The 15,871-nt window shown below is 40.5% G+C and overlaps 1 protein-coding gene across 1 annotated transcript in view; it reads left to right on the top strand.

Moving 5' to 3' along the window:
- The window catches only part of PDE1C (phosphodiesterase 1C), a 495,776-nt gene that overhangs the window by 104,970 nt on the left and 374,935 nt on the right, over positions 1-15,871 (top strand). The window contains exon 3 of the mRNA XM_032872082.1: positions 10,107-10,278. Coding sequence (XP_032727973.1) covers positions 10,107-10,278 — 172 coding nt within the window. The remainder of the gene's footprint in view (positions 1-10,106; positions 10,279-15,871) is intronic.

The following is a 15,871-nucleotide window of genomic DNA, read 5'->3' on the forward strand; positions in this document are numbered from 1 at the left end:
AGCTGATGCAGTAAGACACAAAACGGAAATAAGAGGCATAACGATTAAAAAGAAGGGAAAACTATTGTAGATGGCATATGTGCTTAGGAAAACAAAAACAATGAAGCCAAGAAATCCTTAGAAAGAGTGAGAGTTTAGTAAGGAGAGACATTGTTAAGTAAATACAATAAATAAATAGCTATCTTATATCCCAGCAAAAACAATTTAGAAAGTGTAATCTAAAAACGTACTCTCTGGACAGGAGTAGGCAACCATATACACTGTCCACAAAAACAAAGAAAACCAAAACAAACAAAACAAAACAACTACGAAGAATTTCCAGAATCAAGGAAAACTAAACTTTACTGATGGAAATAAAAACCTTGAGTACATGCCAACCTTGTTGGCAGGTGACTGGAACCTGATACAAGCTATCTTAAGCTCAGAGTAGGGTGTGTTGGAAGGATACTGTTAGTAGTTCACAAACCTATGAAGAGCTGTGAAGTCTGAAGATAGGAGGGATTACAACCAGGGACATGACCCTCTCAGGATTCTTTTTTCCGGATTTCCTTAGGGTAGTTGCTTCATTTTCTTAGGCTTATTTAGTTATTGGGATGTGGTGTGGCTTGCACTAGCAACCTACTAAGAAAGAAAAAGGTACTTCCTTTTAGTTTCAGGGTGGAAAATACCAGGGAAGAGCTGTGATTATCGAAGCTTGGGTTGTATACCCCATCCCTGACTAATCACTGAAGCCAGTGGAGTAACATAGGCAAAAGCCCGTAAGAGTCATATGGAATGAGTAATGTGGGAGGGAATATTCTCAAAATAAAATGAGAGGGGCTGTTACAATAAGTGAGGAAAATGTACTTGGGTAAATAAATACAACTGGTCTTCCATACAGGAAGGACTACTCATCTACCTGGATGAGAGCATGCTATAGTGTTAAGATAATTATTCTTTTCCTTGAGAAATTAATTATAGTATTCTTAAGTACTGCCTTAGTATACACTCAAAAGGGAGAGTTCTCTTTAGAAATTGACAATGTGATTTTTAACTGAAGTTTTCTTAGAGACATAAGCAATTAAAAATAGCCAAAAGAGAGAAAGGAGGCGGTCTTGCACCATCGGATATTAATGGATACTGTGAAGTTATAACAAGTAAAGTAATGTGATCCACTCATTAAGAAAACAGGTTAATCTAATGGTATAGCTCAGAAAAAAACCCTAACATATTTGAGAATTTAGAATATGTCATTACAAGTGAAGTTGTATTCTTACATTTTGATAGAGGAGAATTTCTCACCCTGGTGTCTATGATATTAGAAATAGAGTTAAATTTAAAAACGTTTTAAAATTGCAGGAGAAAAAAATCTCTGAAATGTTTTCAAAATCAAGAATTAGTATGTTGGGGTGCCTGGGTGGCTCAGTGGGTTAAGCCTCTGCCTTCGGCTTGGGTCATGATCCCAGGGTCCTGGGATCGAGCCCCGCGTCGGGCTCTCTGCTCAGCGGGGAGCCTGCTTCCCCCTCTCTCTCTGCCTGTTGCTCTGCCTACTTGTGATCTCTGTCTGTCAAATAAATAAATAAATAAAATCTTTAAAAAAAAAGAATTAGTATGTTAAAAGTAACAGAACAGTGCCTCTGAGACTGATTTAAAGATATTCAAGTCTTTATCGATACCTTATTTTTTGCACTGTCATTGTTTTTAGTGAGCATAAAACTTCTCATCTGGGTTTCATTAAGTTCCTTCCTGACCTCTGTGCTCCAGCCCCAGTTTTCCTACCCAGTGGGAATTTCAGGACCCTTATCCTCTCAGAGGGAAAGGATACCTACGAAACCATGTCACAGATATTTTGAGAATCATTGATGGTTTCTAAGAAATTTTTTTCACCTTTTTGGAGATTTAACTCTCTTTCCTCTGTGCTTTTGCAGGACTCTAATTTCTCAGCCTTTTGCCAGCATAATCTTTGTGTATTTTTTTTTTTTTTTAAATCAGGAACTGAGTTGATAAGTCATTTGTCAGATTTAAATAGGATTACGGACCACATCACCTTGGGCTCCTTCTGCCAGCACTTCATCAGACTGCCACCATTAGACACACTTCAGAATGAATCTGTAGTTATTTCTGATTTAGATCCTTCTCATCTCATTTTCTTGCTTTCTTAGAAGTCTTTTCTCAACCCAATTAAACTCACCTTGCATTATTCATCTCCCCCTGCAGCCCAGACTTCCTTCTTTAAAGGAAGCTGCACACGGCTTCATGGAAGAGACTAAGCAACCTCAAGGCTCTCCCTAGCTGCAGATAGAGTGTATCTTATTTCTTTTGTAAAAGAATGCTTGTTTCATAATAGCAAATCTGTACTCTTCTGCTTGATCTACATTATGCATCTGTTTATTTGCTCATAAATAAAGTAGAAACAGTGTGGTGGATCACCTGGAGCCCTGGATTAGGAGAAGGAGAATTTTGGGTCAAAGAAGCAATCTGCTGTTTTCTAACTCCGTGGTCTAGGTCATTAGGTCTCTTGGAGTCTTAATTGTCCTAGTATTCAATAATATTTCAGTAATATTTACTTCCAAGGGTTGATTTGACGATTGAATAAGGTAACACAGGTGAGAGCCCTCTTTACAATGTCTAGCACATAGCAACTGTGGAACAGTATTTGTTACATCTTGTTCTCTTGATAATCTCCATGGTACAGATGCTGCCACCAGAGTTTATGAGTCTGGAAGATTTATAATCAATCTAGAGGTTTCCTGGGGTACACAAAAAGTTGTCTCTGTAAGGAGAAGGAAGAGGATTTATCGCAGAGACAGAGGGGAAATAACAGAAAAGGAGAATGTAATAAGCTTCAAATGAGAGTCAGGAACAAGTCAAGGGAGACAGGAAAGCTGGGGTGGGCGGGGGAGGGGAGCAGGCAGGAGCAGGTGACGTGGAGCAGGCTGAATGGAGTTGCTTGTTTCCTGCACCTGAGCCACATTATTTTTGGTACCCCAAAGGCTTAGTGTATCTATGATTTCCCTCATGGGGTTTTTGATATTATTGAGAGAGACCTGTGTGACTCTTATCTGTTTCCATATTTTTGCTTCTATTTAGTCAGGAACATTTCATGCCTTCAAAATCAGCTTAAAATAAATCAGAGCAGGGGAATTTTTATTTTTCATTTTGTCAGAGCAGACCATTCCAGTGCCCCTCGAGGGTGCTCTGCCCATATTTGTGGAAACTCAGAGGAAGAGTTGTTTCCTGCTCTCAGAGTTCAACTCCAAAAGGCCCACATCATATTGCCTTGGGAAGACGCATGGCAAGGGGCTGTTGTGATCCTTCTAAGGCAGGAAAAAGTAGCAGCTGGGATTCTGATTGTATTTTCTAGGATACAAAAACTGTGTGGGAACTCTATGCTTTGGGTACCTCTTGAACCCAGCTTCGCATCCTCTTGGCCCACTTTTTAAGCTCTAGCTGTACTGTTTTCTCTTTATTTATGTCCTGGGGATTCTCTGATGATGTGGGAATTGTCCCACAGTTATGCATAGATGACCCAGAAAGCCTAGGGAATTAATATCCTGTGGTGTTTTGCTTGTCCCTGGGAATAGAGCTTGCATATAAATGTTCCTTCTTCCTTTCCTCAGGAGGATAATTCTGAGCATCACTCACAGGTCTTCTGAAGATTTGACAGCTAGGGTACAAGGGGTAGGAGGGAGGAGTTAGGATTATTTTATTATTATAAGGTACTAACACTATACATGAAGTGGTATGGTGGTATTTGGAAGTGGACTTGGATTAACTGTAAATGTATGTTGTGAATCTAGGGAGACCACCAAAAAATAAAAATAAAAATAAAAAAAGAACTATAACCATTATGCTAAGAAGGAGAGAATGGAATCACGTAAGATGTTCAATTAAAATGACACAAGGCAGAAAAGTCATGAAAGACAAAAAGAGGAACAACAACAAAAAAGAGCAACAAATAAAAAGCAGTAATGAAGATGGCAGATATTAATCCAGTTATGTCAATACTCATTTGAATGTCAAGGGTCTGAATGTACGAGTTAAAGGACAGAGATTGTCAGAGTAGATCAGAAAATAAGAACCAACTATAATTGCCTATAAGAAACCCACTTTAAGGGCGCCTGGGTGGCTCAGTGGGTTAAGCCGCTGCCTTCGGCTCAGGTCATGATCTCAGGGTCCTGGGATCGAGTCCCGCATCGGGCTCTCTGCTCAGCAGAGAGCCTGCTTCCCTCTCTCTCTCTCTCTCTCTGCCTGCCTCTCTGTCTACTTGTGATCTCTCTCTGTCAAATCAATAAATAAAAAATCTTAAAAAAAAAAAAAGAAGCCCACTTTAAATATAAAAATATCTCCAAAGTCAAAGGAAACAAAAGCGAAAATGAACTTTTAGGACTTCATCAAGATAAAAAACTTCTGCACAGCAAAGGAAATAATCAACAAAACAAAGAGGCAACCCACAGAATGGTAGAAGATATTCGCAAATGACACTACAAACAAAGGGCTGATATCCAAGATCTATAAAGAAGTCCTCAAACTCAACACCCAAAAAACAGAGAATCATGTCAAAAAATGAGCAGAAGACACAAACAGACACTACTCCAAAGAAGACATACAAATGGCTAACAGACACATGAAAAAATGTTCATCATCATTAGCCATCAGGGAAATTCAAATCGAAACCAGATTGAGATACCACCTTATACCAGTTGGAATGGCCAAAATTAACAGAACAGGAAACAACAAGTGTTGGAAAGGATGTGGAGAAAGGGGAACCCTCTTACACTGTTGGTGGGAATGCAAGTTGGTATAGACACTTTGGAAAACAGTGTGGAAAATCCTTAAGAAATTAAAAATAGAGCTGCGCTATGACCCTGGAATTGCATGACTGGGTATTTACCCCAAAGGTACAGATGTAGTGAAAAGAAGGGCAATATGTACCCTAATGTTCATAGCAGCAATGGCCACAATCACCAAACTTGGAAAGAGCCAAGATGCCCTTCAACAGATGAATGGATAAAGAAGGTATGGTTCATATATACAGTGGAATATTACATAGCCATCAGAAAGGATGAATATCCAACTTTGCATCAGCATTGATGGGACTGGAGGAGATTATGCAGAGTGAAATAAGTAAAGCAGAGAAAGTCAATTATCATATGGTTTCACTTACTTGTGGAGCATAAGGAGTAACATGGAGGACATTAAGAGAAAAAAGGGAAAGTGAATTGGGGTAAATTGGAGGGTGAGATGAAGCATGAAAGACTGTGGACTCTGAGAAAAAAACTGAGGGTTTTGGAGGGTAGGAGGGTGAGCCTGGTAGTTGGTATTAAGGAGGGCATGTATTGCATGGAGCACTGAGTGTGGTGCCTAAACAATGAATCTTGGAACACTGAAAAAATAAAATTAAATTAAAAAATATAAAAACTCATATAGATTAAAAGTAAATTGGTGGAGAAGAATATGCAGTAGTAATAACTATATTAATTTCAAACAGAGAAGACTTCAAACAAGGAAAACTATCAGGGATAAAAGGGAATTGCTAATGATAGAGGGGTTAATTCTCTAAGAAGACCTAACAGTCCTTAATGTGTATATGCCTAACAACAGAGTGTCAAACTATGTGAGGCAAAAACTCATAGAATTGCATAAAGAAATAGGAGGTGAATTCACTATCATAGATGAAGACTTCAACACCCTTCTCTCAGAAATGGACAGATTCAGCAGACAGAAAATCACCAAGAATGTAGTTGGACTCACCACACCATCAATTTTGGTGGAACTGAAAATCTGTCTCTAAATCAGGGGCATTTATCTTTTTGTATTGAGTTATGGACCCCTTTGAAAATCTAATAACAAATCTGAAACCTCCCCTCAGAAACAAACACAAAGATTTATTTATCAAAAAGTTGCTATAAACTTTTAGAAGGACTTCCCTATCTCTGGGATTGGATAGTGAGAGGGAATATACCATAAAGTTATATATAGCAAGGGGTATGGGATTCCTTATGTGCACCAAGAGTGACCTGTATACTGAATATATACTAACTCTTGTATATATATATAGCACTCTTTATGTATATAGATGCTGTTTTAATGAATGAAATAAAATTTATTTAAAAAGAGAAAGAAGCCTGCACCATCAATCAACTGGATATAATCGATACCTGCAGTCTGTTTCCTCCAACAACAGTGGGATACACCACATTCTGGGTCATAAAATACATCTTAACAAAATTTAAAAAGAATAGAAATTATGCAGTGTCTATTCTTAGACCACAGTGGAATTAAACCAGAGGCCAAGAACATTCTCCATTTGAGACTCCTAATGGAGAGAGCGCTTAGGTCCCATGACCCTTCTGATTCATTCACTGAGAAAATGGTGAAAAAGCTATTATGAATTTGTTAGTGCTTATACATGAATTTGTAATTTGTTAATCGTCTATATATACTTAAAAATTAGTCATAAATATGTATAAGACTTTACTTCATCTACAGATCAGACGAATTCATGGACCCTTTCATATTACCATGCTATTCCTCACAAATTCACTGCTTTGTAGCATGCCAGCCTCCTTTCTCAAACACAGATAGAGCCTTAGTTCTTTTTTGTCTAAAGACTTTATAAATGACTAGCATTTTATTCAAGGTACTTTACAACTTGTCCAACCAGCCTTTGACCTTTTCTCTGGTCACCATCCTCTCTCACTTTGCTCCAGCCTTTACAAGCTACTTTGTTATCCTCTGAGCCTTTGCACATACTATTTGCACTGGGAATGTTCTGTTCTCTGTTTTTCACCTACTGAAGATCTGTTTCTGGTTTAGATCCATATCATATGTGATGTTATTTGTGTAGCTTTCCCCTGAGCCCTGAAGCAGTGTGGGTGAGCCCTCCCCTGTCTCCTAGAGCACTTCATTTGCCCTTAGTTATGGTGCATTGTGATTGCTTATGTGTTCATCTTTCTATTTCTGTGGGCCGGAATGGGACCTGGCATATTGAGGAAATTAAATATGTCTATATTGAATGAATAAAAAGAATGAAGGGAAATGGGCAGGGAGTTTATTGTAAGGTCTTCATTTAGATCAAATTTAAGAAAACAGGCTGCCTCTGTTGTTCTTCCTACTAGAACCAGACCTTAGTTAACATAGAACAGACCTTTATTGACATAGAACCAGACCTTCATTAATAGGACCAGATCTTATTAGGATATCTGTTTAGGACTTTAGAAATGCTGTACTGCATTTCAGGACTTGGAGGCATCTGTTGCTTGGCACTAGTGTGGTTTAATTTTCTCTTGATTAATACAAAGGCAGTTTGGATGTGGGATATCCCAAGGGGAACAGTCATAGCCATGGTCCTTGACAGAGTTGTTTGCTGACCCATATGTGTCCTTAGTGAAGGTTCAGAGATCTTTGTGAGATACTCCCCTTTGGGTATAAAGTTCTTTTGACCTTAGTGACAAAGCTGTCCTTTAGGTGATTTCTTCTGTTGTAGGCTGCTGGTAGCTGGTTAGAGCCTTGGGGAGGCATCCCCAAGTGCATACGGATTTATTCTCTGACCACCTATCACATGCATATGCATTAACTGGGAGTGGTTGTTACCCCTCTGTGCACACCCCCTCAAACCCCGTAAAGAGCCTTTACGTGAATTAGAAAAAGGTTCTCCCTTGGCACCAGTGAGGTAGAAAAAGCCAACCCCTTCTGGGTGCATGCACTCCATGGGTGCATGTTTTGACAACCCATTGGTATCTTTATGCAAGGATAAAAGCTTTCTTTCCTTTGGGAAGAGGATAACAAGCACAAGCCGATGGTAATCGGATAATAGCAATAGTAATACTCTCAGGCTCCACTTACAAATTTTTTTTTTGCTTATAGACTTCTTTATAATAGCTATTTTTATAGTATTTATTTGTATTTTTATAATAACTTTATATTTATATTTATTTTTTATAATTATATTTTTATATTTATATATTTTTAGTATTTAATTTATAGTAAATGAATAAAATTTATTTTTATTTTTATTTCTTATAGATTTTATTTATTTATCAGAGAGAGAGAGAGAGAGCACAAACAGGCAGAGCAACAGGCAGAGGGAGACGGAGAAGCAGACTTCCCACTGAGCAGGGAGTCCAATGTGGGGCTCAATCCCATGCCCTTGGGATCATGACCTGAACTGAAGGCAGACTCTTAATGAGTGAACCACCCAGGCACCCCAAGTAACTTTTTATTTTAGAACAGCTTTAGGTTTGCAGAAAATTTGCAAAGGTAGGATTGAGAGTTCCCAGATGCCCCATTCCCATTTCCCTTATTACTTATCTCATATTAATAGGTAATTTGTCATAATTAATGAACTAATAGTGATGAATTATTATTAACTAAAGTACCTACTTCATTCAGATTTCCTTAGTTTTTTTTTTTTAAGATTTTACTTATTTATTTATTTGACAGAGTTCACAAGTAGGCAGAGAGGCAGGCAGAGAGAGGAGGAAGCAGGCTCCCTGCTGAGCAGAGAGTCCGATGCGGGACTCGATCCCAGGACCCTGGGATCGTGACCTGAGCTGAAGGCAGAGGCTTAACCCACTGAACCAACCAGGCACCCCGGATTTCCTTAGTTTTTACCTAATGTCCTTTTACATTTCACGGTCCCATCAGGACACCACATTCCATTTAGTCATCATGTCTTCTTAGACTCCTCTGAACTGTGATAGTTTCTCAAACTTTCATTGTTCTTTGATAAACTCAGCAGTTTTGAGGAGTATTGGCCAGGTGTTCACAGTAAAGTTCACAGAGAATGTCCTTCATTTGGGGTTTGTCTGATGTTTTCTCCATGACTAGACTGGGTATTTGGATAGATTTTTATTATTATTTAGGTATGGTAGGACCAACAGATTCAGAGATGACTGCCATTGAAAAGATAGTTTTGTGATACTTGCAGATCCCCAAAAAGGGGGTACATGTCTCATCATGGAGGCCATGCAGAGGGGCACTGAGATAAGTTATAAGGCAGAGCTGGGGTGGAGGAAACTGTGGGCAAGTGACTTTATTGTGGCTTCTGTAGGGAGTAATGGGCAAGGCAGGGTAAGCAGGCTTAGGACTGGGTAATTTGAATAATTCAGTGGACTGTAGAGCATAGGAGCTGTCCCTAGTTGCTCTGCGGTGAGTGGGGCAAGTAAATGGTCGCCCAGAGTGCAAAAGCTCAGTAAGGGAGGTATTGTGGGGGTGGACTCTGGTTTGGTTGGTTTGTATTTGAAAAGCAAGGTGACTCAGATGCATTATTGAGCTGTCCAGAGCAAGGCATGTCTGGGATATACACATAGGACTGATGTTAAAACATCAGGTTGACAGAAGCTAGGAATATGCTTAATACACTGGGCCTATATGTTTTGGGAAGGAAGACCATAGAGGTGATGTGCCAGTCTCATCATATCCTATCAAGGCTACGTGATTTCGGTGTAACTTGTCCCTGTCAATGTTGCCCTTGATTGCCTGGCTGATCAGGCCCTATTTTGTGACAATATTACCACTTCATGTTTGCCTTTAATGTTCATCTCATATATTTGAAGTGTTTGTTGGGTAGAACATCAGTAAACATGCAGTGTAATTTCCTTGGGTCTTGATCTTCTAGAAGACTTAAACTGCCTAGAGTGAGCTCTGGGTTTTAGAGGTGGGGCCCTGTCTGAAGTGGGTGTCTCTACAGAATGGAGTCTTGAAGCTTGGTCCTTGCACATGCTGATTTCGTAAGGGACACTTGTGTCTGAACAGCCTTATTCTTCTCTAAAATGGTAATCTTTGTATACTTCCAGTTGTTCAATAAATATATATGTAAATGTCTACAGCTCTACCAGGAGTTGGAGTTGATCGCCCCTGAAATGAGACAAGATTGATATCCTTAATACTTAGCTATGGGTCAAAATATTCAGGATGTTAGCTTATTCTCTGCATTTAAATTTAAAACTTCCTGGTAGCTCCATAGGTTGCCTGACCAGTATCTTTTGGAACCCTCAGATGATGGTGGAGATCATGAGAAATATATGTTTCCCTCCTTTGCTTTTGAAAATCCTGAGTTGGGCAAGGCAGGATATGTTGTTGGTTGGTAATTGACGGCACACTTTTCTCCCCTCATACCTCAGGGTCTAAGTCGCAGAACTGTCTGTGGAACTCCCTCATCGACGGGCTCACAGGGAATGCCAAGGAAAAACCACGGCCAACGATTGTCCATGACCCCCGACCACCAGAAGAGATCCTAGCTGATGAATTGCCTCAGCTCGATAGCCCAGAAGCCTTGGTGAAGACATCTTTCAGGTTTGGTGGCTTGCAGTCAATTTGTTCCTTCTTATTTGCCGCAGAGTTATTTCAATCCAGTTGGGTGCGTCATTAGCGTGGCCAGCAAATTACCTCATTTCTCTGCACTGAGTAAATTAGAATTGATGAAGGAGTGTTGGAATTAATGCAAGCTGGAATTCTGGCTGGATTTCCTGAATGTAGTGAAGATGCTATCAGTAGTTAAGTTGCTGTCGGTATTTAATTGGTATTGGCATTTAAATGCTGAGGCAAAGGATTTACTGATGTTGGCAATTTGAATTGGATTAATGAGTCTTTTACTTCAAAGGAGGATGACGGATGGAGATAAGTGCACAGAGAAGCATGTGTGGGAATGAATTCAGCGCCATGCTTTTACATTCTATGGCTGGGGGAGGGTTTCCAGTCGTAAGACACATCAGAGCTGCTGCTTCCTGAAATGATCTGCAGAGGCTGCTGACTCTGTTCTTGTTCATCTTTTCGTCTTCCATCTAATGTAGGGACCTCTTGCATTTTCTTCCTATACTGGACTCTACTTCCTCATGACTCTGGCATTTACCTTTCTACCATGTCAAAGAAAAATCAATCTGAGTATGGGATGTGGTGGATAAAAGTAATTTCTTCCCTTGAATGGGTCTTTGAAGTCCACTTTTGAAATACACTGCAGGGCTGGTATCGGAAATTAAGGTTGATTTTTTTTTTTTTTTTTTTGTCAGCCTGCCTTCCTCCCGTCTTTCCTCCTTGTTACCCTAGTTTTATGTCTTTCACTTTTATTTCCATTATAGAAGGCTTTCATACTCTTCCCATGGCTAGCAGAACATAGAAACCTCACTTTTTCTCCTCCCATAAGCAACTCAGACAACTCTTGGCATCCATGAAAAATGTACTCTCTCTGGCATCCAGGTGATGTGTGTAATTGCTCAGTAAAAGCCATTTCATTGTGCGAAGCTTCTTAGTGTAGACTGAATTATAGATGAGCTCTGAAAAGCAGGGATGAATAGGTATTCGGATTTCTTTATGTAATGTGACTGATGCAGTGGTGGGGCAAGAATTACAAAGCAAATGCTTTTCTTTTTCTTACTAAAGGTTTGGTTACTGCATTGTGAGGTTTTACATAAAATAAAACCCACTCAGGTAGAGAGAAGTAACTTCCATGAACCTGTGACTCTTGGCACATGACTGTGGTGGGAGAGGGAAGGGCGAAAGGCTTTCTTGGGCTGTGTGTTCTCCTTTTGGAGTGTCTCTGGTGGAGTTCACCCCTTTACCTGGGGTCTTCTATAGCAGCTCTTCCAGCCCAGAACAGGTTCATTGTCCTCTTCAATGAACAGCTAAAGAGGCATTCTCATGAAAAGAACATCTCATTTGCTTTCCAATTCTATTACCAGCATCTCTCCTCGTGGCCTTCAGTGCTCTTTAATAGAGAAAATGTACTGATGGCCATGAACTTTATTTGATCTGCTGGTTGCGTTATGTATCAATGTCTGGGTTCCAGAAAAAAGATTCAGTTATGTTTGTTAAGGTTGGGACTTACTGTTGGTGCCTTGTAAGACTTGGTGCAGTAAGAAAAATGTGGCAGGTGTAAATATACCAACCCTTCAGCAATTGAAGCTAGAAATCCATTGGCATTTGTTATTCATTTATTTGTCTCCTTAATACAGCTGTGTGTTTTTCTGGCACCATCCTTTCTTCTGAAGAAGATAAGTGTTTTCCATGGCAATGCTAGAGGGTAAATATCCTCTAATGTCATTTTCCTTAACTGTGGTGGTCACATCAGTTGTGGGATTTGTTGTACATAAATTATCACAAGCAAAGTACTGACATGTGGGAACAGTTTATTTATCAAGAAATATATTAGATTAGAATCAAGGTTACCCATGTAGTAGTGCTGCTTGTTTTCTATGTGCTTTTTGGATTGCAAAGAAATGAGTTGTCACTGGATTTTAAATAAGGCTGATAAGAATGTATCACTTATGTGTTCTCTCTTGCCTCCCCACTCCCCCATTTCACATTTCACTTGAGTGAAAAAAACGTGAGACTTGCTGACTTCCTAATGCCAGTGACTCTGGGAAATCTAGGACGAATGGTTTGTTTTACCTGCACATTTTTAAATTTCAAGAGTGCATCAGTGATCAGTGCTCTTGGTCCCTGAGATAACTCTTTTTATTAAGAAGTAAAGTCTTACCTCTACTGAGGATGAAATGTTGGGCTCTTCTTTCTGACTCTGAAAAGTCAGAGCTGCTCAACCCCTGTAAGTGTGTGTGTGTGTGTGTGCGCACGTGTGTGTGTGCATGGGTGTATATAAACACATTTATGCACATCTGTATATACAGTTAAGGCATCTGGGCATGTGATTGTTAATATCCCGTCTTTCTCAATTATGGAGGGTATTCTTTGCTGAAGAGGAGCCTATGGTTCTCATCAATTTGCATTGTCTGTCCTCATAGCTACTCTGTAAGATTGTTACCACTGAGCAACATAGTGGCAACTTTGCACACTCCCTTCTCTTTCTCCTTGTTTCCACTTGGGGAGCCATTAGGAAACCTGGGTCATGAAATAGGGTCATCAGCTTTTATTATCAAATAAGATCTAAACTGCAGTGACAGTAAGCCCAATGTGCCAGATTATCAGGAAGTCTAGTCTTTTCTTGGGTGTTTGTCTCCCTAACTGTATCCAGGGACTCCAGACTTACTGACATTGGTTACAGACTCAGCCCTTAGCCTGCTCTGCCTCCTGTCACCAGCCAGGGCAATGGGGTCTCACACTAAAGGTGGACTTTTGGACCTCAGTGAAGTTCTAAGTCTGTGTCCAGTCCAGATCTCTTCTTTCTTCTGATGCCTCCTCCAGCTGGCTTCTGTTATCTTTTCCTGACACCTTATCTCAGCACCATCACAGTTTCTCAGACGTATGCTAATGATGTTGATCCTTAGAAGGAAGGGGTCAGTTGTTTCATATCACTTTCCCTAGAAATCTTTTCTAGCTCTCTGCAAGTATGTGGAGAAAATTACATACAAGCCACTCCCAGGACAAAGGAATGCATACTTGTATTTATGTTTGTATAATATTTCCATTCAAGTAATTCCTTCTCGATCAAAGAGACAGACTGCCTTAAAGATAGATTCTATTCACTATTTCCAGAGATAGGAAGTGTTTATAAATTTAAAAATGGTAGGTGTCTTTCAAAAAAACTTCAAGAGTTTTTATGTTTCAGTGTCCCCCCCCACCCCCGGCTCCGTATTGCAACAATAATGGTAGACTTCTTATATTGCCAGGCATGACCCTAACAACCCAAAGATGATGCCCATTTTAGAAATGGAGAAATTGGCCCAGAAAAGGAGAGCCCATAGTTCTGATTGAGTTCAAGCTCAAGCTAATAAGGACAGTTGCTTGCTAATCGCCAGTCATCAATGAAGCAGAAGCAAGGCATAGCTTGGGTAGGCTTTAGGTCTTACTTAGGCTTTAGCAGCCCCTGGAATCTCACCCCAAATAAAGGTATCCTCTATAAACTCACATAAAAGGCATGTCTGTCGGGGCACCTGGCTGGCTCAGTCAGAAGAGCATGCAGCTCTTGACTTTGGGGTTATTAGTTGGAGCCCCATGTTGGTCATACAGGTTACTTACAAAATAAGTATATAAACTTCTTTTTTTTTTTTTTTTTAAAGATTTTCTTTCTTTATTTGACAGACAGAGATCACAAGTAGGCAGAGAGGCAGGCAGAGAGAGAGGAGGAAGCAGGCTCCCCACTGAGCAGAGAGCCTGATGCGGGGCTCGATCCCAGGACCCTGGGATCATGACCTGAGCCAAAGGCAGAGGCTTGACCCACTGAGCCACCCAGGTGCCCCAGTATATAAACTTCTTAAAGAAACAAAATGATTGTGATGCAAACATGGCTTCAGGACACTCTTCTAACCAAACAGCCACTGGCGGCCAATACTCTGTTTATGTCAGTTAGCAATAATGCAAAGGGGTGTAGCAGAAACTGAGAACTTGACACACAGATTTAAAATAACGATTTTAGAAAATGAGAGGCACTGCCTCAATCCCCCAAGGCTTGTAAGTCAACAGTTGAGGTGTGTGCAAATGCCATCTCAATTCTGAATGCGTTCCCTGGCACTCTCCCTGCCAGTCCTCCTCTTTGCTGGGCAGCGGTGAGGAGGCAAAGGTCCCATGTCTCAGGGCAGACAGTTCAGCAGAGTCTTGAGGGGAAGACCAATGCATGAAGGGAAGGGACTCCTCATTACAGTCCAGGTTCAAATCCCAGCCAGTAACCCTGGCAGCTAACAGTTTTGTGTGGTTGTACTATGGACTTTAGTCTTTAGTCCTCATGAAAGGGGTATTCTAAGCTACCCAGGAAAATTCAACTTCTGAAAGTGGCTGTACTGGGCTTTATTTTTTCCTTTTTTAAAGATTTTATTTTTGGGGGGCACCTGGGTGGCTCAGTGGGTTAAAGCCTCTGTCTTCAGCTCGGGTAATGATCCTAGGGTCCTGGGATTGAGCCCCACATTGAGCTCTCTGCTCAGTGGGAATCCTGCTTCCTCCTCTCTCTCTCTCTGCCTGCCTCTCTGCCTACTTGTGATCTCTCTTTCTCTCTGTCAAATAAATAAATAAAATCTTTTTTAAAAGAGATTTTAGAGAATCATTGGACCAGATGATACTGAATATTCCTTGGAACTCTGATATATTTTGCTGTATTAGTTGGAGCAGGTCAGTGATCTCATCTGGCTTCAGTTTCTTCATCTTTGAAATAGGGATAAAGGTGCCCACTTCCCAGGATTGGTGGGAGGCTTTAAAGGAGGTAATGCAAATGAAAGACAAGCATACGCACAGTATGTGGCATCTGGATACTAATCTCTTTCTTTCAGCTCTCACTGGAAGCCTTCTATGCCTTTGAGCATGATACACATGGAGTAAATAGGATCAGACTTGGGTTTTGTGGCTCCAGAGGCAGACATTATGGGCTCTGAGAGTTTGCTAAGCTTCTGGCATGAAGAATCTGCTTTTAAGACCTGAGACTTTGGAAAAGAAGAAAGTGGGAAATTGGAAGGGGAGGTGAACCATGAGAGACTATATGGACTCTGAAAAACAATCTGAGGGTTTTGAAGGGGTGGGGGCTGGGAGGTTGCGGGAACCAGGTGGTGGGTATTAGAGAGGGCACGGATTGCATGGAGCACTGGGTGTGGTGCAAAAACAATGAATACTGTTACGCTGAAAATAAATAAATAAACAAACAAATAAATAAACAAACAAACAAATAAAAAAAAGAAGGTGGGAACTGTAACTTAAAAAAAAAAAAAGCATCATTGTCCATAAAGTAGACTACACCCTGATGCCTATTTCCTTCTTCCTCATGACATCTTTGAGCTTGTTGTTCTGTTCAAGTTTTTCTTTAAAGAGATGAGAGAGAAAACTGAACCTGGAACTTGAGGAAGAGAGACAAGCCCCACCAGTCTGATTAGTGACAGGACTCTGAGGGCCCAGAGAACAGGAAAGAGCTGGCTGCCAGTAGCCCTTTCTTTCCGCGGCCTCTAGTGTGCACAGTTGCAAAGGTGAGACCCAGTCCAAGTTGCACTGGGAGGCAAAGAAACCAATGTTTACTGAA

The sequence above is a fragment of the Lontra canadensis genome, unplaced genomic scaffold, assembly GCF_010015895.1.
Source record: "Lontra canadensis isolate GAN:19392208 unplaced genomic scaffold, GSC_riverotter_1.0 scaffold2, whole genome shotgun sequence".
NCBI classification, from domain to species: domain Eukaryota; kingdom Metazoa; phylum Chordata; class Mammalia; order Carnivora; family Mustelidae; genus Lontra; species Lontra canadensis.